General features: G+C 39.5%; 3 protein-coding genes across 3 annotated transcripts; all 3 read left to right on the top strand.

Annotated features, from left to right (window-relative positions):
- The first annotated feature begins 1456 nt into the window (after positions 1-1456).
- Positions 1457-12987, top strand: LOC131709097 (uncharacterized). The gene is made up of 5 exons (XM_059010981.1): positions 1457-1543; positions 4765-5067; positions 5749-6045; positions 6126-6448; positions 9842-12987. Exons 1-5 carry the CDS (start codon positions 1483-1485, stop codon positions 9863-9865), a joined length of 1008 nt encoding a protein of 335 aa, XP_058866964.1. The 5' UTR covers positions 1457-1482; the 3' UTR covers positions 9866-12987.
- Positions 12988-19071: 6084 nt separating this feature from the next.
- On the top strand, positions 19072-24752 carry LOC131696694 (secretory phospholipase A2 receptor-like). The gene is made up of 5 exons (XM_059010632.1): positions 19072-19184; positions 21671-21744; positions 23019-23393; positions 23938-24303; positions 24730-24752. Exons 2-5 carry the CDS (start codon positions 21714-21716, stop codon positions 24750-24752), a joined length of 795 nt encoding a protein of 264 aa, XP_058866615.1. The 5' UTR covers positions 19072-19184; positions 21671-21713.
- LOC117433867 (C-type mannose receptor 2-like) lies at positions 24723-27367 on the top strand. The gene is made up of 3 exons (XM_034909524.2): positions 24723-24832; positions 25124-25312; positions 25511-27367. Exons 1-3 carry the CDS (start codon positions 24802-24804, stop codon positions 25891-25893), a joined length of 603 nt encoding a protein of 200 aa, XP_034765415.2. The 5' UTR covers positions 24723-24801; the 3' UTR covers positions 25894-27367.
- Positions 27368-27504: the final 137 nt, after the last annotated feature.

Genomic DNA, 27504 nt, shown 5'->3' with positions numbered 1-27504 from the left:
TATGGTCAGAGTTCAGCCTCCTGACCCAATCATGGTCAACCCTACACAGCGCTGCCGGTGGTCGGGAGGGCGAATTACAACAGGGACTTCTTTCAATCCTGTCACAGAGTCACTCTCTATAATACTAGAGGACATGGAGCTCATAGACTCTATATAAGAGGAGCCTCTCTCTACATTATTAAAGAAAAACATGGCACTCATAGACTCTATATAACAGGAGTCACTCTCTATAATACTAGAGGACATGGGGCTCACTCTTATAAAAGTTTCCCCATAGTAAAAGCACAGCAAAGTTTAATAAAGCACAGTGAAAACATGGTAAAGCAGAGGAATACATTGTAAGAAAAGCCAGGTATGGTAAAGCATATTAATAACATTGCAAACCAGTTAAACTATGGTAAATGCATAGTATAACCCTGGAGAAAGCATGGGAAACTGCAAAAATACTGTGCAAACATATTGTGGTAAACTTGTATAAGGGCTTAGACTCTATACAAGAAGAGTCTCTCTCTACATGATTAGATTAGAGGCATGGAGCTCATAAATTCTATACACAAGGAGTCAGTCTCTACATGATTAGAGGAACACATGGAGCTCATAGACTATACAAGAGGAATCAGTCTCTACATGATTAGAGAAACACATGGAGCTCATAGACTCTATACAAGAGGAATCAGTCTCTACATGATTAGAGAAACACATGGAGCTCATGGATTACACAAGAGGAGTCAGTCTCTACATAATTGGATTAGAGGTATTGAGCTCATAAACTCTAAACACAAAGAGTCAGTATCTACATGATTAGAGAAACACAGATGAGCCTTTCTCAAGATTATGAGAGGAGCCACAAGCGTGTTAGAAGACTTTGTTTGATTATTTGGGTATGATATATGGAGGTTGTCAGTATCTTGTACTCTTCCTGTGTCTTGCAATCTCTTGTAGTAATATATCTCATTAGCTGGGTGTGTGTGGCAAATGCATGAATTGTGAGCATGTTATTAGGAGGACCAATACAACGTACAAAAGAATAGCAACCTATACTGGAAAACAGTAACAGAAAGAAAGAATTGTTGAAGAATGATGTCACCACAGGTTAAGTATAAAAAGGGTTGTTTAGAGATCTTTGTTATACCCGAGGAAGAAATGAAGACTGCGGTCTTCAAAATTGGCCTTTTTCATATTGTATCCTGATCTTAAAGTTTAATAAAGTATTAGTATTAAACTGACTAATTGTTGTGTTGAGTGAATCATTCTAGGTTAATCCCCAGTGAGCCAGTTAACAAGAGCAATACCAGAATTGCAAATCTAAGAATAAAATGTCATTTCCATCCTCCTTGGTCATTGTGGTCGTGGTTTCAGCTTGGTCATTTTTTCTCCTGTGAAACCACAGGAAACTTGCAACACGACAGTCACTTCTGCATTTTCCTCAGTGCAGATTTGTATTTTAACCAGATAAGCGGAACATTTAATTTGAAAATAACGATGAAGAATTTGCGAGCTTCATGTCTGTGTTTCTTGTTACTCGGCTGGAGAGCCGGGTGTGGTAAGTAATTATTATTCTTTTTAAATATTAATAAAGAAGTTCAGCTTTTACCAGCAGCGGTCTGTTCAAATTAAACGTACACGTTAAAGCATAGACACATCTGGGAAGAGGTCCATAGCTGAGTTCATACTGAAGGTTTGTGACACTGAACAAACTTCCACATTAAAGCAGAGACATCAACTGGGAAGAGGTCGGGGGGACCAACTCAGAATCGGGACACATACATTAAAATTGTTTTAAAACTATAATGTTTGTTTTTTTTAAAGAATTCTTATTTGAAAATAGTGCTTTTATCACTATTAGTGTTTTCACATTAACAGAAAACAGCAAACTCTGACTGTTGCACAACCACTGTACCTTCCCTATTTGTGACCGAGGTTAACTATACATTATAACCAAATGTATTTGGATTTTTACCCATAATTTCTCTCAGTTTAGTATTAAGTATGGAACCATATTTTAATATGATTGATGATTGCAATGTCAGTAGTTGGATGTCTCAGATTTCTTGCACTTGAACTCAGATAAGAACTCCGAAGTTGTGCTGTTAGGTTCTCAGCAACAATAGAGCTTGCAAAGAAGAGCGACCAGAATTATCCTGGGTTTAAAAGGCATGTTGTATGTAGACAGGCTAAAAGAATTGAATCTATTCAGTCTTGAACAAAGAAGACTAAGAGGTGATCTGATTCAAGCATTCAAAATCCTAAAAAGTATAGACAATGTCGACCGACTTTTTCGACCTGAAAAAAAGAAACAAGGACCAGGGGTCAGAAGAATTAATTGTAAAATAATTAATTGAAAACAACTTGTGTGTATTGTTTTATTGTAATGTTAACTCTTTCCTTTTAAGAACAAATGCATTAACTGATTGTAATAATCACCAATTCATTGTATAAAAATGCAATGCAGTTTGTTTAAATACACACTGAAGAAAGCATCTACCGCAATGTGTCCGTGCTTGAGTGTCCACCGTTTAAAAAATAATTTCACATGAAGATATAAACAAAGTTATGTTTTTTTAAAAGATGTGAAGTGAGTGCTGGTCTTCTTCTTGTAACACCGAGAAGAGGCCCAGAGATGAATTCAGAACTTTGTTGCACCTTAAATAACTCGTGAGTTAAAGGTGTGTGTGAATAGGATCCATGCATGTGAATGAGAGGATCGTGCTCATAGTTATACAAAGCAGTGGCATATAGAAGTACAGTTATTTGATAAAGGTTTTGCTGGGAAGTCTTTATCAATGTATGTAAAAAAATGTATTTTTAATATATATATCTATCTCTAGTCACCTCCAAAATTATTGGCACCCTTGATAAAGATGAACAAAAAAGGCTTTATAAAATAAACAACACAGGTAATGAGCTATATTTTATGCTCAAATATATTGGAAAACCATATTCTTATATTCTAATACAATTGCTTAGAGAAAAAGTTTTTTATTAACAAGTAATACAATTGTTTCTCAAAAAGATAGGTGTCAGAATTATTGGCACCCCTAAAGATTCTTCTAAATAAAATCAAACAAAATTAAATCTGCATTAACATTCTACTTCTTTAAGTTCATCTCAGTCTTAAGGAACTGTAATGTGACCTTCCATGGCTTCCTGTTTCACTGGGGTATAAAAATGAGGTAACACGCATATGAAATCCATTTGTCATCCATCACCATGGGGAAAGGCAAAGAACACACAAATGAAAAGAGACAAATGGTTGTTGACCTTCATAAATCAGGCAATGGGAACAAAACAACAGCTAAAAAACTAAATATAGCACTTACCACTATTAGGGCAATAATTAAGAAGTTCAAAACCACTGGAACAGTGGTAAACTTGCCTGGTAGAGGACGCAAGTGTATCTTGCCCCCAAGCACAGTGAGGCAGATGATTCAGGAGGCAAAGGGAAATCCAAGGGCCACAGATGGAGAACAGAACTTGGTTGCATCTTGGGGTCACCAAGTCTCCAAATCTACAATTAAACGCCACCTCCATGCCAATAGGCTATTTGGAAGGTTTGCCAGAAAAAAAGCCTTTATTAAGAGCAACCAACAAACATTAGCGCCTGGCGTTTGCTAAACGGCATTGGCACTTCGATTGGAACCGAGTGCTATGGTCAGATGTGACGAAAACAGAGCTCTTTGGCCACGCACACCAGCGGTGGGTTTGTCGTCGAAAGAAGGATGCATGTGCAGAAAAGAACCTCATACCTACTGTAAAATATGTTGGTGGATCTTTGATGTTATGGGGCTGTTTTGCTTCCACTGGTCCTGGGGCCCTTGTTAAGGTCAGCGGCATAATGAACTCTACCCAGTACCAGGACATTTTAGCCAAAAACCTAGCTGCCTCTGCCAGGAGGCTGAAACTTGGCCGCAAGTGGATCTTCCAGCAAGACAATGACCCCAAGCACACATCAAAATCCACAAAGAAATGGTTAATTGACCACAAAATAAATATTTTGCAATGGCCATCTCAGTCTCCAGACTTGAACCCCATTGAAAACCTGTGGTTTCAATTGAAGAGGGGAGCCCATAAGCACAAACCGAAGGATATCAAGTATCTGGAAAGATTCTGTATGGAGGAATGGTCTAAGATCCCTCCCAATGTGTTCTCCAATCTCATTAAACATTATAGAAAAAGACTCGGTGCCGTTATCCTGCAAGGGGAGGGTGCACAAAGTACTGAAAACAAGGGTGCTAATAATCGTGACACTTCATTTTTTTTGGAAATAAATTTATAATTTGAGAAATGTGCAATTTTGGTTGAATCATCAATTTTAATGAATCATTTAATCATTAATAAAAAGTCAAAGATATTCCACATGTCTTTTTTGCTCATCTTTACCAAGGGTGCCATTAATTTTGGCGGTGACTAATATATATATATATATATATATATATTACATATATATATTACATTTGACTGTTTCACAGTTATGGAGAAGGCAGTGGTGGTAAGAGGGTAACCCTTATAAAAATCTCCATTACTAATAACATAGCAAAGTGTAATAAAACACACTGAAAACATAGGTAAGCATTGTAAATCACAGAGAGGTATGGTGAAGCATATTAATAAATTTGGCAATCCAGGCTAAACTATGGTAAATGCGTAGTATAACCATGGGGAAAGCATGGTACAAGTGCAAACATTATTATTATTATTGTTATTAGTAGTAGTAGTAGTAATGATACTATTATTGTTCTGTTATTGTTGTTATTATATTTCCAGGTTTGGACCGGTACTCCTCTCTGGGAGAGACTGTTACCCTGCCTTGTGCGGGATTCCAGGAATATGAAAACTCTTTCATTCATTGGATCTTTAATCAAAGATCTGAATCTTCTGAGCTGGCCTCGGATGGGATGATTACAGTCAAACAGCCAGAGAGAGCTGCAAGACTGGAGGTGCCGCCTGACTCGTCTCTGCGGATACACCATCTGCACACAGAGGATGCCGGCCAGTATGAATGTCAACAATATCTAAATGGAATGCTTTATAAAGGAGGAACTCCTGGTTTTCTGAACCTGCACACCAGTAAGTGTGTTGTAGTGTTAAAAGTAACTATTAGTGGTGTTAGAACCAGTTATATTACCATAGCTTGTGTATCATACACACATACTAATTTTACTTATCATAGTTCTGCAACATAATAAAAATATGATAAAGTGTTATAAAGCACAGCGAAAGCATGGTCAAGTATCCCATAGTAATAGCAGAGCAGAGTGTGATAAATTACAGTGAAGCATGGTCTAGTATCCCATAGTAACAGCACAGGAGTGTGATAAAGTACAGTGAAAGCATGGTGAAGTGTCCCATGGTAACTGCACAGCAGAGTTTAATAAAACACAGTGAAAGCAAATAAAATAAATCAAGGTGAAACTTTTATAAGGGCGCATGGCAACCAGAACATTTAATCTGTATGTTGGGACTGGCAAACTTATTTCTAATCAGCCATGCTGTTGAGGAGTGTGCACATGTTATAGGGTTGATAGGAATTATTGTATCGTGTATCCTAACTTTCTTGGATCTTTTGAAGAACTCATTGGTAGGTGAAGTGCAAGTGAAGTTCTAGCAGCTAAATCGAAACAGACATTATTTCAGATGAAGGCACAGTCTGAAAGCACTCTTTCTATACAGATGTGTTACCGTGGCACATATTTTTTGTTTATATACCGGTGGTCTTTAATACCATTTCTCGTTGGTTTTCCGTTTCAGTTACAGTTGACCCAAGCAGAGACTTAAAGAGAGGCACTGCTTTAGCTCTACAGTGCACCCTGGTGTGTAATGGTGGTATTGCAGACTGCAGTTCAGCTCCTGACAATTTTGAACTGACCTGGGTGGATGATGAAGGCACAGCCCTGCAGGGAGACAGGTTCAAGATAACTCCCAACAGAACACATTCCACTCTGTCCCTGGAGCTGCAGATATCAGACCACAACAGGAGATGGAGATGCAACCTAACTGAGGGGGGTGCAGTAAAGGCTACGTATAGCTATACCACAACACTTACAGGTATTATTCATATCATTGCTCTGTATTAGTATCCTCCAAAGTCATCATTACTAAAGCTGTAAATCCCTTCTCATTGAAAGGGGCATCTCTCCGGCCTCGTAGGCTTCCGCCAGGACCTGCACAAAGGCAGGCCGCAGCAAGTCCCAGAACTTATAGAACTCCACGGTCAGCCCGTCGATTTGTTGTACAGCATCAGACGGAGGGCGTTGGAGAGCTCGGCCAGGGTCAGTTGGCCCTCGAACTCGTCCCTGACGCCCTCGCCGACCGTGGGAAGCCCATCCCAAAGAACCCTGCAGGCATCGGAGTCGACGGGATCCAGAGAGAAGAGAGCAGATTAGAAAGCCCTGGCCCTCTCGTTTACGCTCTCCAGATCCATCAGAAGGGAGCCATCTTCTGCAAAAAGGTAGGAGATGTTCTTTTGGGCTCCCTTTTTTCACCAACATGTAGAAGAAGTGTGTGCAGTGGTACATCTCCCGAAGATACTGGACCCCCGAGTGCACAGACGCCCCCGGAACCGCTGGAGCTGCAGGTCCCGCAAGGTTATAATAATCTCCCCTGCGTTATTTGCAAGTTCAAACAGTTAACAAGAGAAACAACAAAATACAACAACAACAAAAAACAAGTTCAGAATTTTTGAAGAAACCGACAATATATTTGGTACAACCCCCACTACTCCTTCACACACCATAACAATCACAATCACGATTGAAACCACAAAATCAAAACACATTTAAATTAGGATTTAAGCAGAGTTCAATGCAGACAATATCCCTTATCAGAGAAAAGCACACAATATCTCAGTCCCGCGAACAGTCAAGCAAGAATTTGCATAAAGTAAGATTTTCGGTCCCACAGTGATCTTTGGTCTCAGTCCCGACCAAATAGATCCACGAACAGAGCTGAAAAAAACAATGTATCCACTGTAGAGAGGCATCAGGTGAAAATCCATCCAACCAATTGCAGAAATGCACAATGGTAAAAAAAGAATCCAAACAAAATAGACATCAAAAAAGCTTATCCCAATGGCTGATTTATTTGCAGGAGCAGGATGTAATATGCAGCTATGTTTCTGCTGACAAACCAACATAACAATTTGTCAACAGATATAAATGTGATTTTTCAAATTTCCTTATCTAAAAAACATGGAGAAACCAGCAATCCTCCTCAATTGACCAAGATACAACGCTCTTTCCGTCTCTCTCTTTTCCTCCCCTCCCTGCAGCAAAACCGCAGGGTTTATATAGGTTGTTAAAACAGACCTCGCCTCCTGGTGGAAATTAGGTATTAACACACATAAATACTGTGCACCATAAATCAACAGGCATAAAAAGAAGCATAAAATTAGCTCTGGGCTACAGACATCAATGCAATTGGTTTTCCTATAATTACTTTATAGTTTTCAGTGATTATCTTTATGGGATGGTGTCACAAGGTGCTCTTCTTCTCTTCGTACGTGCTGTGCTCGAGTTGGTCCCTGAGAGCCAGGCTCCCTTTCCAGATCTAGCAGCTCCCTTTCCAGCCACTTGATCCCTGAGTCCCTCCGCCTGCTCGCGCCCCTCGTGTAATCCTGACAGAGGATCCTGATCTGCGCCTTCCCCACGTCCCACCACTGACTCCACGTGGGGAAGCAAGATCGCCTGCTGTGCCAGACCATCCAGGAGTCCCGGAAAGACAGCACAAAGAGCTTGTCCTCCAACAGGCTGTTATTGAAGTGCCAGTAAGCAGTGGTGTGCCTAGCTGGTGTCAGGGTTACTGTCACGGCCACCAGGTTGTGGTCCGTGAACAGCGCCGGCCTTATGTTGGAGGAGCGAATGCAATGAGCATGGTTCCGGGACTGAGAAACCTGCCCCGCCCTGACTCTGATGCAGGCGAAGGCCGAGGCGTCCGAATGTTGCCATCACCTGAGAGGTCAGCTCCCTCAGAGTTGCCGACAAGAGCAGGTAGGGTTCTTGCCCCACGGCCTCCAGGGTGCACTTGAAATCCCCCCCCCCCCCCCCCCCGAGGACCATGCACTCTTTGGTGCTGATAGTACTCATGTAGGCCGACACCCGGCGATAAAACTGGACTCTCTCCAGACCCATGGACGGAGCTTACATGTTCAACAGGTGAATGACAGCATCCCCGTCTCGGACCCAGTGGTGCAACAGATGGCCTGGCACGACGTCGTTCACATCGATCACTTCCAGTCAAAAGGACCGGGAGAAGAGCATCGCCACCCCACAAGATGTGTCGGTGAGGTGGCTGAAAGATGCTCTCCCCCTCTCACTCCAGCGGCCAGTTGGCTTCGGCTTCGACCTCAGGAGTGGTGTGTGTTTCCTGCAGGAAGCACACAGAGTGTGCTTTTTCAGGTAGGAGATTACCTGGGCCCTGCAGAAACTGTCCTTACACCTGTTGGTGTTTAATGTACCGATGTGAAACATCATCTTCTGTCACGGTCGAGCCTGAAGTTTTCTCGGAGTGGCCGGCCCTGAGGAAGAACCTCACAGATCATATGATCGTGGAGAGGTCCCTCCATTTAACCAGGGCCAGCTCTACCTTCTTCCTGCCGCGGACTGTGGCCTCCAAGAACTCCAGCAGCAGGAATTACTGAGGGAGAGCAGGACAACCTCTCAGAGTCCACACTGCACACAGACTGCTTTGTCCTCCTTCTCCCCCATGTCTCCTTTGCCCTCCCCGAAAAGGAGAAGCACAATGCACTCATATTGCTGGGTGAGCGAGTTGCGCTTGATTATTTATTTTACAGCCCCCTCCCCAGTCTCACCCCCAGGAGACGCAGCAGGAGAGGCCAGTTGAAGGACCTTCTTCTGGACCATCCGCACCATCGATACGAAAGGTGCGGACATGGGTTCAGCGATTTACTGCCGAACCAGATGGTTCCATTCCCTGCGCTTAGAGTCAGGGATGGCAGCGGAGCTCTCTTTCAAAACCGAGTTCCTCAGAAAAAGGGCTGTCTGCTTACTTTAATCCAACAGGTTCACGGTTTAATGATGTAGGACGTCAACATTTTTCACTTCAATTTTTCAATAAAACCACAAAAGAACAGAATAGCAGGGAAAGTGCTTATACAGACCTCCCCATTATTTCACATTGAAAACAGTGAATGAGTGAAAGACCCCAATACCGAACATGTAGGACTTTAACCATTCACTGTCAGCATGGCCTACAGTGAACTAACCAAATCAGTGTTTAATAACCCATTAGATGCCATTGTCCTCATTTGAGGACAGGATACTCTGTCTTTTTTGAAGCTTTTTTAACCTGTTTAGTTTTCTCTTTAACTATATTGTTATGATAACTTACTCTCATTTTGTTAACCGCAAAAGCTAAGTCTAAGAGTAATGGTTGATTCTGCAAATAAAGCCTTTCAGATACTTTTATGGCACCTCAAAAAAAATAAGAAACTGAAGCCTAATGATCCATTTCTTGGTGTTTTCTTATCCACAGTGATGATAAAGCTCCATTTTCTATGTTGAGCTTCATAGCCGGCGTGACATTCCACTGGCCTGATTACTGCCAATAAATAGAACCCAACAGTTTGTAGCCAAAACAAAGGATTTTCATATTTTATTCTGTGAAGAAATATTCATTTAGAATGTAGCAAATTACATAAATACCACACGTGTTCTAATATTTTTATTTGGTACTTAATGGCGAAGGTGAAATGCTGCAGATCTGCCAACACTTTTCGCTAACAACACTGAAACTTATTTAAAAATGGATTTTTTAAAAACTGCATTTTTATTTGGAAATAAATCATTTATAAGTAGTTTAATTGCACTAATTCTTTTTCTTTCAGTGTCAGTCTCTAAAGTGGAATTGATAATCAGAGTCTTCATCTTCTGTGCTGTTCTCATAATCCCCGCCATCATCGGAGCTGTCGTATATGTCAAGAGGAGCAAGCGAGCAGCAGAGGAAGTGACGTCAGGGAGAGAGCTCACGCCCGTCCGGGGACTTCCTGTCGGCCCTGGAATCACTGCCACATTGTAGGCTCTCCCTTATAAAAGTTCACCACAATTTGCCTTGTTTTTCAATATGCTTTGCCATACCTAGCTCTTCTTTACAATGCTTACCTATGCTTTACCATGCTTTCACTGTGCTTTATTACACTTTGCTTGGCTTTTACTATTGGAAACTTTACCATTCTTTCACTGTGCTTTATTACACTTTGCTACGGCATGATTTAGATATTTTATTTAAAATCATGTAATCAAGTCATAATAGTAGTACAGTATTTCATGTTAGATTTTGAAATGTCAATGTCGGTATGTAATTCAATATGTTAAAGTAACATTATTCAGCAAATTTCATGTGACTTTATGAAGCAAAATCACTTCGTTCTATAGAGTGATGCAAACGTCTGGTCATAGCTGTAGGCTTTTACTATGAGAAACTTTTATAAGGGTTGCAACACCTGAAATATTTGATTGAGAAGATCTTTACACTGGATAAGGTTCAGTGTATTGCTGTCCTCAGAACTATACAGTGTTCAGAAGATGTATTCTGTGTTTTAATATATGAACAGTAGTCTTGTACTGTATGTTAAGTGTTCGGAGGCTACCGCTAATCAAGTTTGTACTGTAAACTAATGAGAATGAACGCCAGCAACAACCCTAGTGGACCGCTGGGGGATTGCATGTGGATTATGGGGTCACTTTTGTGACAATTCCAAGCTTGAATCCACCTAGACCTGCTATTCCTAGAGCCCCTTTCACACTGGCACTCCTACCCGGGCTACCCGGGTCACAATCCCACGTAGTGTGAATTGTCCCCAGCAAGCCACCTCAGGATGTGAGTTGACACACCGTTCATGAGCCGATGCAATAACAATTCAATTGCAATTCAAACTCTCTCCAATGGTCCAGCCTCAATCAGACCCAGTGACCTACAGCACAGGTACCAGGATGCAGCAGTTTATCTACAGCCTAGCATTTTAAATAGCTGCGTATCCTGAATTAAAAAAAAAAAAAACAAGTGAACAGCATCTTCTGAAAAGACCTCTGAATGCTAATTGTGAGGAAGTGACGAGGGGAATCATATTAGTGTTGCGCTGTGCAATGAAGCCCAAGGCTGCGTCCCAAAACATTCCCTTGCACCTTACACCCTTCGACAAGTGTACACTTCGCGTGATGTTTTACTGACGTCACAGAGTGTGCACTTGGGAGAGCGAGGGAGTAGGGCATTGCAGCATCATCATTCAGCGCCTTTACCTTTACCTTTGAATGAGAAGGGACATTCTGGCTTATTCTAGAGAATGGAACCATCCCCTCTGCCTGTTCAACCTTGATCAGGAGAAGGCGTTCGATAGGGTATGCCATGAATATATGTACAAAGTGATGGACAGGATGAAATTCGCTCCTGGACTTAGGGAGTGGGTTAAAACAATTTATACGAACATTAGTACCCGAGTCTTGGTGCACAGACATGTGACTGGTAAAATATCTATCCAGTCAGGTGTCAGACAGGGTTGCCCACTATCCCCACTGCTATATTTCGTGTGCATTGAACCCCTCCTGCAGGCAGTTCGTAGAGATACCAATATAACTGGTTTCCAGCTGTCTGGTTCCAACGGGGTCCAGATTAAAACAACAGCATATATGGACGATGTGTCACTAATTTGCACCAAAACATTGTCGGTACCTCGGATTAGTAATATCCTTGAGAAGTTCTGCACGGCGACCGGGGCAGTGATTAATAAGTCCAAGAGCGAAGTCTACGTGTCTAAAAATTGGCAGGTAGATAGGGAACTGTCGAACACGAACCCTATCAAAAAGGACAAAATCAAGATTCTGGGCCTCATTTTCGAGAACAATAGCTCGGGGGCCAAGAGCTGGATGGTGGCCATTAACCAGGTCAGTAAAAAGACTGGCAGATGGAGCACATGATCCTTAACAATGACGGGTAGAGTATTAATAACAAAATCTATACTGTTCCCCATCCTCTCTTATGTAGGAAAAATCTTTCCCCCAGACAGGACCACCAAAAAAGTGGTGGACCGCATTACCCACTGCTTTATCTGGGGCAGCAAGATGGAGAGAGTAAAGCGAACCACAATAAATAAAGTTGAAAAGAAGGGAGGTAAGAGGGTCCCGGGCGTTGTGCAGCTCATCCGAGTGCAGGGGCTCACGCAAACCATCAAGAACATCCAGGCCCTGGACAGGAAGGTATGTTACATGAATCATTTCTACTTTGCCACCTGTCTCAGGGCCTTGGGCCTCTGCACTACTGACAACACCGTGCCGTACTCCTGGGACCCCCCATTGAACTATAGAACTTTAAGGGACACTATATATAAATTGGGCTTAGATAAAGCAAAATTGGCCCCCTGGGAATACAAGGCTGTAACTAAACATCTTGCCGGTTCCCAGGAAATTGTTAAAGTAGCTACTTTCTCCCTCACCCAAAGCCAAAAAATCTGGGAGAATGTGTCTCACAGCTGCCTCAGCAATGTCCAGAAGGATAGCATGGAACACCGTCCAGAGTTCACTCCCCACTCAAGCGTTCATGTTCAGGAAGGGACTAGGCCAAGTAGAAACATGCCCCTATGCAAAGTGCCGCAAGAGAGAAACACCAGCCCATATCTTCTTTTTTTCCAGTCACTTTTAAAGCACCACAGGTTTTACCATGTTGATTTTAATCTGTGTCTGTTTTAACCTTGTACAAAGCACAATTGTCTTGGTGTTTTTAAATGTATTTCAAATGCTTTTAAAACAAAATGTATGTCTGTACGCATGAATGAATGTCATCTTTAAAAGAAATGTAAAATGAATGAAAAAAGAATGGGTGTAAATTGTAAATATGTAAAATCTCAATAAAAGAGTACTTACCTTTGAATGAGCAAGAAGCTACACAATGTTTTGTTGTCAGATTGTAGTTTGAAGAATGGCTGTAGCATTTGCACTATTCCTGTTCCAAAGAACAGTGGATTTCAGCAAGTAGGAGATGTCTTCACCACGCTATTGCCCTACTGAGCGAACAAGACGTATTGAGAACATTTTACATGTATATGGTTATTTTTAAACTTTGAGATAATTGGAAAAACTTTGATATTGGTTAATAAAATGCAAACTTTGCCACATCTTACAAACATGTACTTCATAATGTAGCCTAATATTTACGTTTTCTTTTTGTTTTTTTAAATAATATTTTAAATAATAAGATATCTATTTTACTTAATTCAATATGTAATATATTTTGCTTTATATTCAGTATCACTACGAAATGGCTAAAGGTTCTAAACTAATTTATTAATCACTGCAAAAACATATAATGGAAATGATAAAAGTGTGCAGGCTATATTAAAGTTTCAAATGTCACTCCCAGCCCAGCTTCGCAGCGTTTCTTTTCCCTGTGAAGAGGACATCGTTTGCCGCGCGCAGCTGGATCAGTTTTAGAGTCTCTTCCTCTGTCCCTGTATTTCGTAAAAACCAAAAATAATTTTGAAATATATTGCTCGCTTATATCATCTGTTAGTTTTGTAGCTACCTATCTAGTTCATTAATTAATTGATAGATCATTAATTCCAGCAATCGATATGTAGTGAAAAGATTTTTTGCTGTACTTTTTAATCATATTAAGATTAATTTTATTAGCTAAGCGGCTAAGGGTGTAACTTTCTTTTGAACATGGGGGGACAATTCTTGAAACCAGCTAGCCGTCCTTGTGGGGGAAAGATGCTTCTGGAATAGTATTACTAGTATTATTACTAGAGTTATCTAATAAATAAATGAGTATTATAGAATAGAATTAATATAACGTAATGAAAAAGGTTAAATCATATGCAGATGCCAGGTGTTATGACTTATGAGCAAAACCCATATAGGAACTCTACTAACAAAATATAGTCAAGCAAACATAAAATCATAAACTCAAATATAAATATTATTATAATAATTATAACGGTTGTGTCACAAAAATAAATAAATAAAGCGACCAGGTGAAATATTAAACAGTAGGGAGTCTAGGGGCAATAGCACAGACGGACTATATTCCGGTAAATAAGGCAGATAAATTAATCTCTCTCTCTCTCTCTCTCTCTCTCTCTCTCTCTCTCTCTCTCTCTCTCTCTTTCTTTCTCTCTCTCTCTCTCTTTCTCTCTCTCTCTCTCTCTCTCTCTCTCTCTCTCTCTCTCTCTCTCTCTCTCTCTCTCTCTCTCATACTAATTAAATTAAAATGTATACAAAATAACGTGGTGGACAGGCAACCCTGATAATAAACCCCCGTAGCAGATTGGAGTATATATCGACTATATACAGGGCAGACAATAAACACTTGGTGACAGGACATTTTTTCCCCTTTACACAATTACACTGGCCAGTAGTATTAATCTCTGTAGGGGAGATACATTTAACACCCGGGTAAACAGATAACTAAAATAACACATACAGACAACAATGAATAAACGCTGCGGGCCCGAGCGGTGCAGGGTAGTACTGTCCACTACGTCCAGTAAACTGTATTTACCGTCGGTCCAGAGGAGATGGCGATGGAAATCGGCGGAACTAGGACTCGCTTGCCGGTCGCCCCGAGCGCTAACCGATACAGAGGAGAGTCTTCCAGACGACGTTACAACACAAAATAAAATAATACTATCTAGTATCTACACTAAAACAAGGGGGATTTAACAAGCGTATGTACAGGAGAATATAAAAATAAATTAGAATTTATAACCGTGTTGGCTATATTACAAATCACACGTATTTCGTTACAGTATTGTTTTGTTTCTTCTCTCCTCTAGGACGATAACCTCTCTTTTCGCGCTAGTGCTCAGCCCCGCCTCCCCATACTTTCTTCTTTCTGATACGCCGAGCACCAACATTCTTTTCTCCTCTGTCATATATTTTAGCTCAAAGAGCCAGCTGCCCAACGTTTCGATATGTTGTACAGATCTTTCTCAAGGGAGCCTGTGTTTGAATCAAAACATTGGAGGTATTTATAGGTTTTTGAAGGCATGACAACTACTTGTTATTGTTTACATTCAAATCCATGGTTTATTCTTACATGATGTAATGGTGTTCTATATATTGTGACATCATTTTACTTTTATCTTTGAATCTGTATTAATTCTAATTAACATTACTTTATATCAACTTATATTTTTATTATATCATGCAATGCTGGCTCTGAGGATCATCTTGATTTGGCCTCCCCAGTGCATCAGCATGCACAACTTTTGAATGAATTTTGTTTATTTATTTAAATGTTATATATTTATTGAAGTTAATTAGTTCATTCTTTTCTGTTGAGTCCCGCTGGCATAATCGTGTTCAGTCTATTTATCCATTTACTTTCTTTTATTCTTCTATATGTCGCATTGTCTAATTTTTACATCATTTATGTCATGTCCTTGACTGGTGAAGTGCTGTACTATTGGTTCATTCATTTTTTTTATTTCTAATTAATGAAAGGTGGTTCTGAATTCTTTTATATAAAGTAGTTCCAGTCTCTCCAACATATTTGATTTCATCACATTTTTCACAGGCTATTCCATAAACGACATTGCTATTTTTACAGTAGGTATTAGTTTTTAGTGGATATGTGGTGTTCTTATATTTAATTATATTTTTACTTTTGTCCATGTATTTACACACTTTACATCGACTGGTGCACATGTTCGTAGAACCTATTTTGTCAATTATTCTTTTATGTTTACTGTGAACTAAAATATCATCTAAATTAGCTTCTCTTTTGAATGCTACAACTGGGGCCTTAAGAAATACTTTTTAAAATTTTTCTGAATTATGTAGAATCCGCACGCGTTTCCACTCTTAGAAATATTGGGCAAAAGTTTATAAGGCACACACTGCTACACATTAGGGCAGCAATGTGGAGTAGTGGTTAGGGCTCTGGACTCTTGACCGGAGGGTCGTGGGTTCAATCCCCAGTGGGGAGACTGCTGCTGTACCCTTGAGCAAGGTACTTTACCTAGATTGTTCCAGTAAAACCCCAGCTGTAGAAATGGGTAATTGTATGTAAAAATAATGTGGTATCTTGTAACAATTGTAAGTTGCCCTGGATAAGGAAGAAAGTTTTGGAAGCACAGCAGATGATGCTCAAGACAAAGAAGCTCACAGCAGACTGACACAAAGCATCAGGCATAACATTGCATGAAATAACTATACAAAGACACCTGAACACAGCAGAGCTGTATGCACGTAGACCTCAGAGCTGCAAACCACTTTGAAATAAAATTCATAAAACAAACCATCTGAAATATGCCAAGAACTATGAACAGGGATCTGAAACATTCTTCAACAAAATGATCTGGTCTGATGAGACATATAACATTTGTTATATGACTGAAGACATTGATGTGATTGAGGATTGAATGAATACAGCCATCTACTGTTTCAGCTGAAAGAAATATGGAAATATGTTTTTTTTTTTAATTAAGATTATTGGTTAAATTACTAGAAATTGTGTATTTTGCTTTTGTTTTATTAAAATGTGGTTAAAGTTTACTAAATGCTTGTCATAAGAACATAAGAAAGAACATAAGAAAGTTTACAAATGAGAGGAGGCCATTCGGACCATCTTGCTCATTTGGTTGTTAGTAGCTTATTGATCCCAGAATCTCATCAAGCAGCTTCTTGAAGGATCCCAGGGTGTCAGCTTCAACAACATTACTGGGTAGTTGGTTCCAGTAACATAATTCTGTTACCTTGAATTATGGTATAATAAGTGTAGTGTGCCAATACTTTTCTCTACGACTGTACATTCATCTACAGCTTAAATCCAATTATAATAAATGTCTACAAATAAATAGTTTCAGTCTGCAAGCTTTTGAGGATCCTGGGTACAAAGGGTTAAAGTTTTTGCTATTCCCTGAGCATAGAAAAAAAAGAACGAGCTTGGATTGGTCTGCTGTGCAGCGCCTTTGATTCAAATGTGATAATGCAAAAGAGTCTGGAAATATGACATGTTTGCAAATCAAATCTGGTGTCCTGCCTTTCACCTGGCTGGCTGGCTGGCTGGCTGGCTGGGGGGGGAGGGGGGGGGAGGGGGGAGGGGGGAGGGGGGGGGGGGGGGCTAGTTCGCATAGTGGATTTAGTTAATGCACTAGAATAACCTTTTACTTTTTCTCTGGAGGCCTGTGTTGGGGGCTGGGTGGTGCTACTTGTTAATATCAATGCACTAGACTAGCCTTTCACCTTGTTAGTGTTAATGCACAAGCCTTATATCTTTGACTGTGTTCCAAACAGGAGGGCTAGGTGGTGCAGTGGGCTCATGTTAATGCACTAGACCAGCCTTTCACCTTTACCTGGAGTCAGTGCTGACGCTAGGATTTACTGGGCCTTGGTGCAATACTGTAAAATAGACCACCAGCATCAGTTGGATTTTTAATATTAGTACAAACGTTACTATGAAAAAAAACACATGTCTGCATCTCCATACTTAGCCCACAGTACAAATGCTTTCAATACAACTCATAAGCAAAAACAACATTTTATGAACACACTTAACAAATTAATATCCCAAAAGCATGCATTTTTTTTTAAATACTGAATTTTTAGCATTACCAATGTTAGTATCACATCTGCCAGCAGAGCAATCACATGACCTGAACACTGACCTATTGCCAGAGCGCACGCTCTGTGTCCCGCCTCCAGATAGACAATCTGTTGGCTCTGATTTGTGAATTTGTGTTTTGATTGACAGTCCACCAATACTACCTTGCTACGGTTTATTTTTCTGATCCCAGTAGATTAGACGGTGCCTACATATTTTTTACATTTAGTCATTAAATTGGGCTAAAAGAAAAAAAGAAACAGACTCAGGGCTGGGGGCTGGGGCTGGGGGCTGGGGCTGGGGGCTGGCCCCCTCCCCAAAGCCTGGGCCCAGGTGCTGGGGGCTGGGTGGTGCTACTTGTCAATATTAATGCACTTGACTAGCCTTTCACCTTGTTAATGTTAATGCACTAACCTTTTATCTTTGGCTGGTGGCAGGGGTTCCTATCAGGGAGGTCTGGGTAGGTAGTGGGTTAATGTTAATGCACTAGACCAGCCTTTCACCTTTCACAAATACTGGGACCCCAGACAGATATAAAGTGGACAATCCGGGGGAGGCTGAGTGGTGCTGTGGGTTTATTTTAATGCACTGTCACGGACAATCCATGGACAATGGTGAAAATCAGAACAAGCCTCAACAAATAAACATGCAAAAAGGGGACACGTCTGTCAACTTGACTTAGACATTTCTTTAATTTTAATGAATTAAAAGCTTCCATGTGACTGTTATGGGTGTTTTTTATTGGACAGAAATGTCACACAATATACACCAGCTTTCAGGACTTCCTTTTGTTTTGAATGGTAAGTTTCCATTCTATTCTGTTAAGTTGGTTTTGTTCTCATTGCTGTCTTAATGTATTGGCCACCACTGGCTTAAAGCCAGATAACAATAATTGGACTTTATTGTCCTCTTGCTCGTTTTATTGTCCTCTTGCTCGTTTTATTGCTGGTGGTTCATGGAGTCCGTTGAGATTCACCACTGCTGCACTAAACAAGCCTTTCTCCTTTCTCTGGAGGCCTGGGTTCCAGTCTTAACAAAGAATCTATATACAGTGCCCTTCATAAGTATTGGGACAGTGAAGTCAAAATTGCAATTTTTGCTGTACACTCAAGCAATATGAAAATATGATTAAAAGATGAATATGAGGCAAAAGTACAGAATGTCACCTTTTATTTCTGGCTGTTTCAACACATATATGTTTTACCAACTAAGAATAACAGCACTTTCAGAGTTCCATCCCCCTATTTTATGTGAGCATAAGTATTGGGACATTTGGCTCACAGGTGTTTCTAATTGATCAGGTGTTTCCTGTTGCATTGATTGTTCACACATAAAAGAGCTGTGAATGTGTAGTCTTTTATATATATATATATATATATATATATATATATATATATATATATATATATATATATATATATATATAATCTATCACAGTCATAGGCATATACACTGGTGTCTGTGTATAAGCCTGTGACTGTGATGATAATGCGTGCCTGTCACAAGCCAGAGGGCGTGTCTCCTGCCTCCTGCCTCCTGTCCATTCTCAATATGGAAAGCGAGATGATGTCATATTGTCACTTTCACCATCGACAGTGGAGAGGAGAACACCTTGGGATCTCTTGGACTAGCTGGTAAGGAAACCTCTCAATATAATCTCTTATTACTCTATATCGCAGAACATCGTAACTGCAGAAATGTCTGACGCCATGTTTATGCTTTTTTATTTAAACTTTAGCTTAATGCTTTGGATATCATAGTTATACCATACTCTATTAAAAATGTTAAGATTATCTTGAGTAATATAAAAACAGTTTTAAAAATAGTAAATTGATGGATAATTCCTGACAAACTCATTTTTGCTTCGTAATATTAGTATATGTTGTTTGTTTCTGAAATAAAGACAATGCACTTTAAATCAAATCTTTAAGAAATTCAAACACGAAAGCGATTTTAAACACATTCTAATATGTGTATAGCATATTTATATACTTTAGTTTGTTTATGTTTGTTTGGATGAGCTTGTTTTGCTGTGGTTAGTTTTGTTTCGTTTTGTTTTTTGGTGTTGTGTGCTGCGTGTGATTTCACTGTGTGTGGTTAACCCGCAGTTAACCGATATTTCATTTGACTTTAGAATTTTGTATTAGGTTTTCAATATGAAGCAAGGATAGTTATGTAACAACGAATACATTGCTTTTCCAGTACAAATAAATACAGTTTTTGAGATTTTTTAAAAATTATTATTATTTTTTATAATGGTAAAACTACATTGAAGACACTGCTTGAGTGAGTGACGCGGTTGTCATTTACTGTCATAAATCAAGGACGCATCACACAGCGCCGGTATTTGCATCTCTGCTACCGATCTGTTTGAGATCAGTCGATTGAATGGGACGTTATCAAGCCTCACAACAGGTAGGGTTGGTAAGGATGAAGCGCTTTAATGGACGTCGGGTGTAGTAGCCGCCAGAGGGCGCTAAAAACCGGTGTTGAAATAATAGTAAAAATTAGTTTAATAATAACACAGTTAGATTTAGAGGTTGAGATTAGGTTTAGGGTTAGAGATTAGGTTAGTTGTAGACATTAGGTTTAGGGGTAGGGGGTAGATTTAGGGGTTAGTAGGCTAGATTTTGATTGATAACCTGCCATTGACTGATTTCAATCACATTGGATGATCTATTGGACAGACTCCAATATCTCAAATGGGTTTAAGTATTTGAATTTCTATATTGGATGTTATTTTGAGAACAAGTAGGGAACGCAAATAAAAATTCAAGCATTTAACATGTTCACATAAGCTTGGATTTGGATGTGGTTTTATTTTCACCGGTATTGTTAATATTCGTGGTTTTTATTATGTTCACATAAACACACTTATATATGATGTATATTTTGATTGGGATTTTTTTTTTAATTGTTATTTTTATTTAAACTTATTCGGGTGGTGAGTGATGCTGTTTCTTTATACTTTATAAATCATCCTCTCTCTAGATTTGGTTGAGTTTCTTTACTGGTTACTGTTTTGAAGAAACTGGAGGAACACAAATAGAAAAGCAGACATTTAACATGTTTGCATAAACTTGCACATGGATGTGCTGTATTTTAATAATGATTATTAGTATTATAATTATTACCGGTGTAGGACCAGAAAGTACGCATACCAAAACTTGACCCGTGTAACATCAGAAAATGGTACGCTGTCAATCTGTGATTGGCTACTGCACAAATCACTATGAACAAGACAAACTGCAGTTGACCCACTAAATCGTATATGTTTACAATGTTAGATAACCCAAAGTGTTGCTCTTCAGTTAAAGTCACATACATTTGCTGAATTGTGAAACGAGTATATATTAAAAAGAACTTTAAGGGCCAAAATAAGTACATGGTACGTACCCCTTTCAGACGGGCGTTTCCTTGTTTTCTGAGCTAAATTTGCACATGCTATGTCAAGTGCAATACACAGTGTACCACATTTTAACACGTACCTCAAAATAACCCAACACTATTATTAATAGTTGTGATTTTTATTATGTTCTGTAAACAAACTTGTCTAATGTAGATTTTGACTGGGAATATTTTTGTATAATTATTATTATTTGTGCTTATTCTGTTCAAGCTTTTATGTATTTTTGATTGGGGACATAGTAATAATAATAATAATAATAATAATAATAATAATAATAATAATAATAATAATAATAATTGTGCTTTTTATGTTCACATAAAAAATGATGCACTGTTGAATGAGAAGAATATTCATTTTGTATTAATTTATATAAACTTTTTTTTTCCTGTGAATATTATTATTATTAGTAGTAGTATTGTTGTTGTTTTTGTTGTTGTTTAATAATTTTCGTATTTATTTTGTATTGGTTATTTTAAGAGAGATTATTATCTTGTAAATTATCATTGATCATTCGATGTATTTGTAGTCACAGTAAAGAAGGGTGCCCTTTTGGCCGCTGCACCTCGACTCTGCTATGGAATCAATTGATATATTGATCATTGATGCACATGAAACAAACATTCATGTATTTGGACTTCTGTCTCCGGCACAATGTCGTTAGACGCGGTATCGATGGGCACTGCATCATGGGTTATTCTTACTGTCCTTTAGGAAATACAATCCTGAGTGACGGAGCTCATCAGAGACAACAGCAATGTGCAGCCTGGCTTTCCTCATCGTGTCCGGTGAGTTTCACTGTGCTGTACTCATCACTATCATTCAGATGATCACATTTAATAGACTTATTGGTCCTGAATATCAAAGCTTTTACGACCGTCGGGGAGGGCTTTTGTTTTTCTTGTTCCGAGCAAAAATAAAAAATGGCCAGTGAGGATGGGAACAGTTGCAAAATCCCAATTCCGACAATATGAAAAATGTTATGCAAATTAAGTGTTTACCTAATTAACATCCCCCGTCAAATCAAAAGGGTTGAGGTGGTCAGATTGAATATTTTCCGATTGAATAAGTGGTTCCACCTGTTTCAAAGAGTCCTGATTGAGATGGGATCCTATTTCAAACAGGCTCTGTCTAAAGAAGGCTCTGATGTGGTTGCCGTGACTCTGACTACTTCAGCGATGGAGCCCAATGTGCTGCTAGAGATTGCTGCGATTTTAGAGAATGAAAGGGATAACGTGGCTGCTATGCCAAAATGAAAAATATATAAAAACAAATAAATACATACATAAATAATAAAATGTCTTAATATTTATTTCTATATTTATGTATGCATTAATTAATGTATTAAATTATTTTTGATTTTGGCATAAAATATCCTTCATAACCGAAACTATAATTTAATACAGTATACATTAAAACAATTAGGCTACATTAAAATAGAAGCTCTCTAAAATAGGAGCTTTTTTCTCTGTGTCCTGATGTACTTGCTTTATTGTTCTATTAAATGTATCTTCTCTTCTTTCTCCTTATCTCGTGAAACACACGCTGTTTTGTTTTTCTCTGCCTTTGCTACCTTTCAGTCTGTCCACTGATTGAAATCCTGGAATGATGTAAAAACTGTAATTTGCATCATTAACATACATGTTTTTAATTTAAATACTGAATAGTTTTTCTGCCACTTTTATGCAAATTGCACCCATTCCAAAACAGCAGAAAAGTGTTTCATTTTATGATGGAAACACCGTTCAGGATAAGAGTTGGGTTTAAACAAACAGATACAGTGAGTTCCAGACTGTCGGAAGGCACTTTTGATATTCAGGGCAATTCTCCTAGTTGTGTAAGAAAGTATTATTGATTTAGAAGAGCTACACAACAGAATACATCTCTCAGGCTGCAAACTGTTGCACCATTCATTTTAAAAAGTCTGTTTTAAATCAGGACCTCTTTTACAGCACGTTTTAGATGCTTTATTGCCTGAATGGATCCTGTCACTAAAGCGCGGCCCGTTTTATTATCCAGTGGCCTGAAGATTTTGACTCCTGTTGTGTTTTTGTTGTTGTAGCCTGCGCATTGATGGTGGGTCTCTCAGTCTGCTGCCCCCAAAGAAGATATCACGTCGTCTATGATAAAATGAACTGGGACCAAGCTCTCCAACACTGTCAAAATAATTTCATTGATCTGGTTAGTGTTCCCAGTGATGAGGAAATGCAGGCAGTCAAGGCACTGATTTCCCGGGTCTCAGAGTACACGTTTTGGTTGGGTCTGCGCAGAAAAACAGTCAGCTCGCCTTGGGAATGGTCATCCGGTGTGGCCTTTCAATACAGCAAATGGCTGAGTTGGGAACCAGATGCTAATGGAGATTGTGGAGCCATGACTCCCAGTGGAGAGTGGCGAGCTGAACCTTGTGCTGACCTTCACAGCTTCGTCTGCTTGGCAGGTAAGGAAAATTGATTTCTGAACAGAGTACCCAGCTTGCTAGTTATTTTGATATTGCGATATATTTTTATGATGATTACAGTCATGTAGTTTAACATCACAATGTTCAAAACATTGATTCTTTCAAACAGTCCTTTAGTGACCTCTTGAAGTAGAATGCAGGGACGTGATGGAAATGCGTCATGGAAATATCTGGATGGAACGATCAGCACGTTTAGTGTATTGATACTGGAGTTTTGAAAAAAAAATACCATTAAGAAAAAACTAAATGTACGTTTAAAATAAAGTGCACTGTTTGTATGCTACTAATATTACTTATTACAAAAACTAAACATGTACACAAGAAGCACTATTGCACATTAAAAAGCATGGTTTTACTTCAGAATTGCTGTGCATGGTATGACATCTTTACACAGAATACGATGGCCTATGAATGTGACAAATCACTAACTGGTTGATTTATTTATTTTAAGTGAATAATAATAATAATAATAATAATAATAATTATATTTACAGTCCTGTTACACTGTTGTGTTTCTCTGCAGGACCTTCTGTGCTGTGCGGTCAGAGGGAGTACTTCCTGGTTCACACAGTGAAGAATGCAGACGAAGCCAGAGAACACTGCAGATCTCTGTACACAGACCTGGTGAGCATCACAAGCCAAGACGTGCTCCTGGATATCGAACAGCTGATGAACAAAACCACTTCCAATACCGACTACTGGATAGGACTGAGGAGGGACGGTGGGTCTTGGAGCTGGGGAAACGGGGAAACTTTCAACTACAGCAACTGGGGAGTACTTCAGCTAGTGAGGAATGGAACCTGTGTCACGATCAAGACCTCTCAATTGAATTTTGGGGCATGGAAGATGAACAACTGCAATGACATCAACAAGTTCATCTGTTACAAAGGCAAGTCACTTCTGAGTTATAGAGACGCTCTTTATCAGCTACCTGATCAGAATGTTTCATTTCTTACCTGTTAATATCCGTGTGTGTGTGTGTGTGCGTGTGTGTGCTGAGTGATTTTCCATTGTGGTTTCTGCTCATCATTCTTTGACATGTCTACTAACTATAATTACTTAGAATACACAAAATAGGACATTAAACAGGTAAGAAATTAAATATCAGTTTGCTGTAGTTGAGCGGTCAATAACCAAGGCTTTAAAAAACAATTTCACACTCCAGATCCTGACTCCCCCACACTGTAGATTCATTCCCTGAGCAGCAGATACTAGGACAGCACATCCTGACACCACCACACAATGCACAGCACAGTGCGGTAATTAGCAGGCTGGTTGATTCTTTCTATGTGATTTTTTTCCCACAGATCCACAGGACACCACCACTGTTCAGTTTGACTCTTCCCAAACAGAAGATGGAGAACAACAATCCCAGCATCCTTCCACGATGGCCAGCCCCTCTCCTGCTGCAGCAGCGGGTGGGTACAGAGTCATATGGCTGGTGTACGGTCAGGGATATATGAAAAAAATAACTTGTATAATGCAGCAAGACCATGTAATGCCTCATAGGTCGAGTAGGATCTTAAAATCAATTCCATATCTTACTGGAATAGAATGTAAAGAGGTAAAACCCGGAGTGATAGGATCATATTCACACTCCTTGAGAAGGTATTAGGACCCCACATCCTGTCAGTAGTAACTACACAATGCACAGCACAGTGCGGTAATTAAGAGGTTGGTTGATTCTTTCTATGTGATCATTTCCACAGATCCACAGGACACCACCACTGTTCAGTTTGACTCTCAGAACTCTCCAACCACCGAGCCAGCCGCTTCCCAAACACCAGATGGAGGAGAACAATCCCAGCAGCCTTCCATGATGGGCGGCACCTCTCCTCGAGCCAGCTCCCCTGGGCACTCCAGCTCCTGGCTCCCTGGCACTTCACCCGCAGTAACAGGTGGGTACCGTGTCGTAGGGTGCAGTGAAACCAGACCCTAGTAGCCTAAACCGACCAATAATCTGAACCACACAGCTCTCATAATGAAATGCAGACTGAAGCAGAATTTCAACGAAGCTGCATTTGGATGGGCTGTATTAGTGACCTTATTCGTTATTAGTTTTATTTATTATTATCATTGTTATATCTTTTTACCAGGCACTCCAGTCCCTGAGGAGCTCCACCTGATCTCTGACAGTATGGTCTGGCCGGAGGCTTGGCAGTACTGCAGAGATCACTACACTGACCTAGTGAGCCTCACAAGCCTGGCTGCACAGAACAGAGTGTCGGAGCTCGTCAGGAACAGCACTGCGTCGCGATTCTGGATCGGCCTGCACAGAACCATTGTGTATGATAAATGGTACTGGGTTGCTGGTAAGGATAAGAGGGCCCCCCTAAACTACACTAACTGGGCCTCTGGGGAGCCCAACAATCCTTACTATGAGCACTGCGGGGAGATGGTGCTGGGGGAGGATGGGGGGGCTGAGTGGAATGATCTGTGCTGCTATGAAAAGCTCCCCTTTATCTGTTTCAAAGGTTAAAAACACAAACTAAAAGGTTTTATAGCACTGCTTCTCAAACATTCTATAGTATAAAGTCACTTAAGTCTAAAAAAAAGCGATTTCCAAAAACGTTATAGAAATATCTGAGTCTAAATTTTGTTTTATAAACGTGGCATGTGTGAACAATAAAGCAAAACAAAGCAATGCAAGTTCTATAGATGATGATAATGTGTAGCAATCTTAAAGGGGCAATAATTAATTATGAAAGACTTATTGAGGCTGATTGTGAGATGGGGAAGCATTATACTGTTGCACAGGCTTCAGTGCACAATGCTTGTCTTATGGTCTTCATTGTACAGTGCAACATTAATATGATTCCCCTCCTCACTTCCTTACAATCAGCATTGAGGAGTCTTTTCAGAAGCTGCTGTTTACTTGTTTTTTTAATTCAGGATGCGCAGCTATTTAAAATGCCAGGCTGTAGATAAACTGCTGCATCCTGGTACCTGTGCTGTAGGTCACTGGGTCTGATTGAGGCCGGACCATTGGAGAGAGTTTGAACTGCAATACAAGGACTGATCAGCTACCAGGAAGCAGCAGCAACTTGGTTTAAATTATTATTATTATTATTATTATTATTATTAGTAGTAGTAGTAGTAGTAGTAGTAGTATTAACGTTTTCTTTTAAATATCTACATATTACAAATTGAAGTATGAATCACAAGCAAGGGACCAAAAGATCTTCAACATAAGGAAATGTCCAGTGATCTTATTGCTGGGGATAATAAGATATAAGAACATGGATTTAAACCTTGGTCAGCATCATATAGGATGTATTGTTAGAGGGAAGTAGAGAGGGTGAAAGGGTCTTATTTAATATTTTTCTAATTTCTGCTTTTTGCCTTTTAAAAAAAATCTATAATATTTAAGTAGGTTTTATACATTTAAATAATGCTTACATATTTCAGTAGTATTTAAAACGTTTTAACTTGTTAAATTAGTTTTTACATAATTAAGAAGGTGTGTCTGTAGTTAGGTCCTGGATATTGTCATCAGCACCAGTATAACAAAATCAAAAGAAAACTTTTATTTTCCTTATTTGCACTTTTGTGTTGCTTCATTGAGCTACAGCAGAGCGGGCATTCTTACCCCCCTGCTGCTGCAGGTAGTCGCAGGAGTGTGTCTGTTTAGAGAACATTATTAGAGTGACACGAAGAGGGAGGGAGGAAGCTTGTGTGCCAGCCTGCCTGCCTGCAGCTGAAAGTACCTGCCTCTAGGGAATATACCCAAACTGGACAGCCAACAGGGCGTGGTTTCTGACGATGCAGATTGTAGCTAATGCTACTCTGTGAATGAATGTAGTGAGTAGGCAAACTGTAATCATAACTAAACAAAATAGAAACTACGTTATGTACCGAGTGAGTCTTCTGTCAATTTTTATTTTGTATTTCTGAATACATTGATATTCTGTATGTTTTGCTGATATAAAAATAAAATAATGATTTGATCTGAATTTGTCTTTTGTTTGTTTATTTCTCTAATTGCAACAAAACCTGAAATGTATTTCATTATGAACTAAATAGTTTCAGTCCCAGAAAAACAAATGAATGTCAGCAGCAGTAATAGTTATACAGTAGCTAGTCTGAACAC

This window comes from Acipenser ruthenus, chromosome 41 (assembly GCF_902713425.1).
Source record: "Acipenser ruthenus chromosome 41, fAciRut3.2 maternal haplotype, whole genome shotgun sequence".
NCBI classification, from domain to species: Eukaryota; Metazoa; Chordata; class Actinopteri; order Acipenseriformes; family Acipenseridae; genus Acipenser; species Acipenser ruthenus.
Note: the sequence above shows the minus strand (reverse complement) of the source record. Positions and strands in the feature narration are given on the sequence as shown.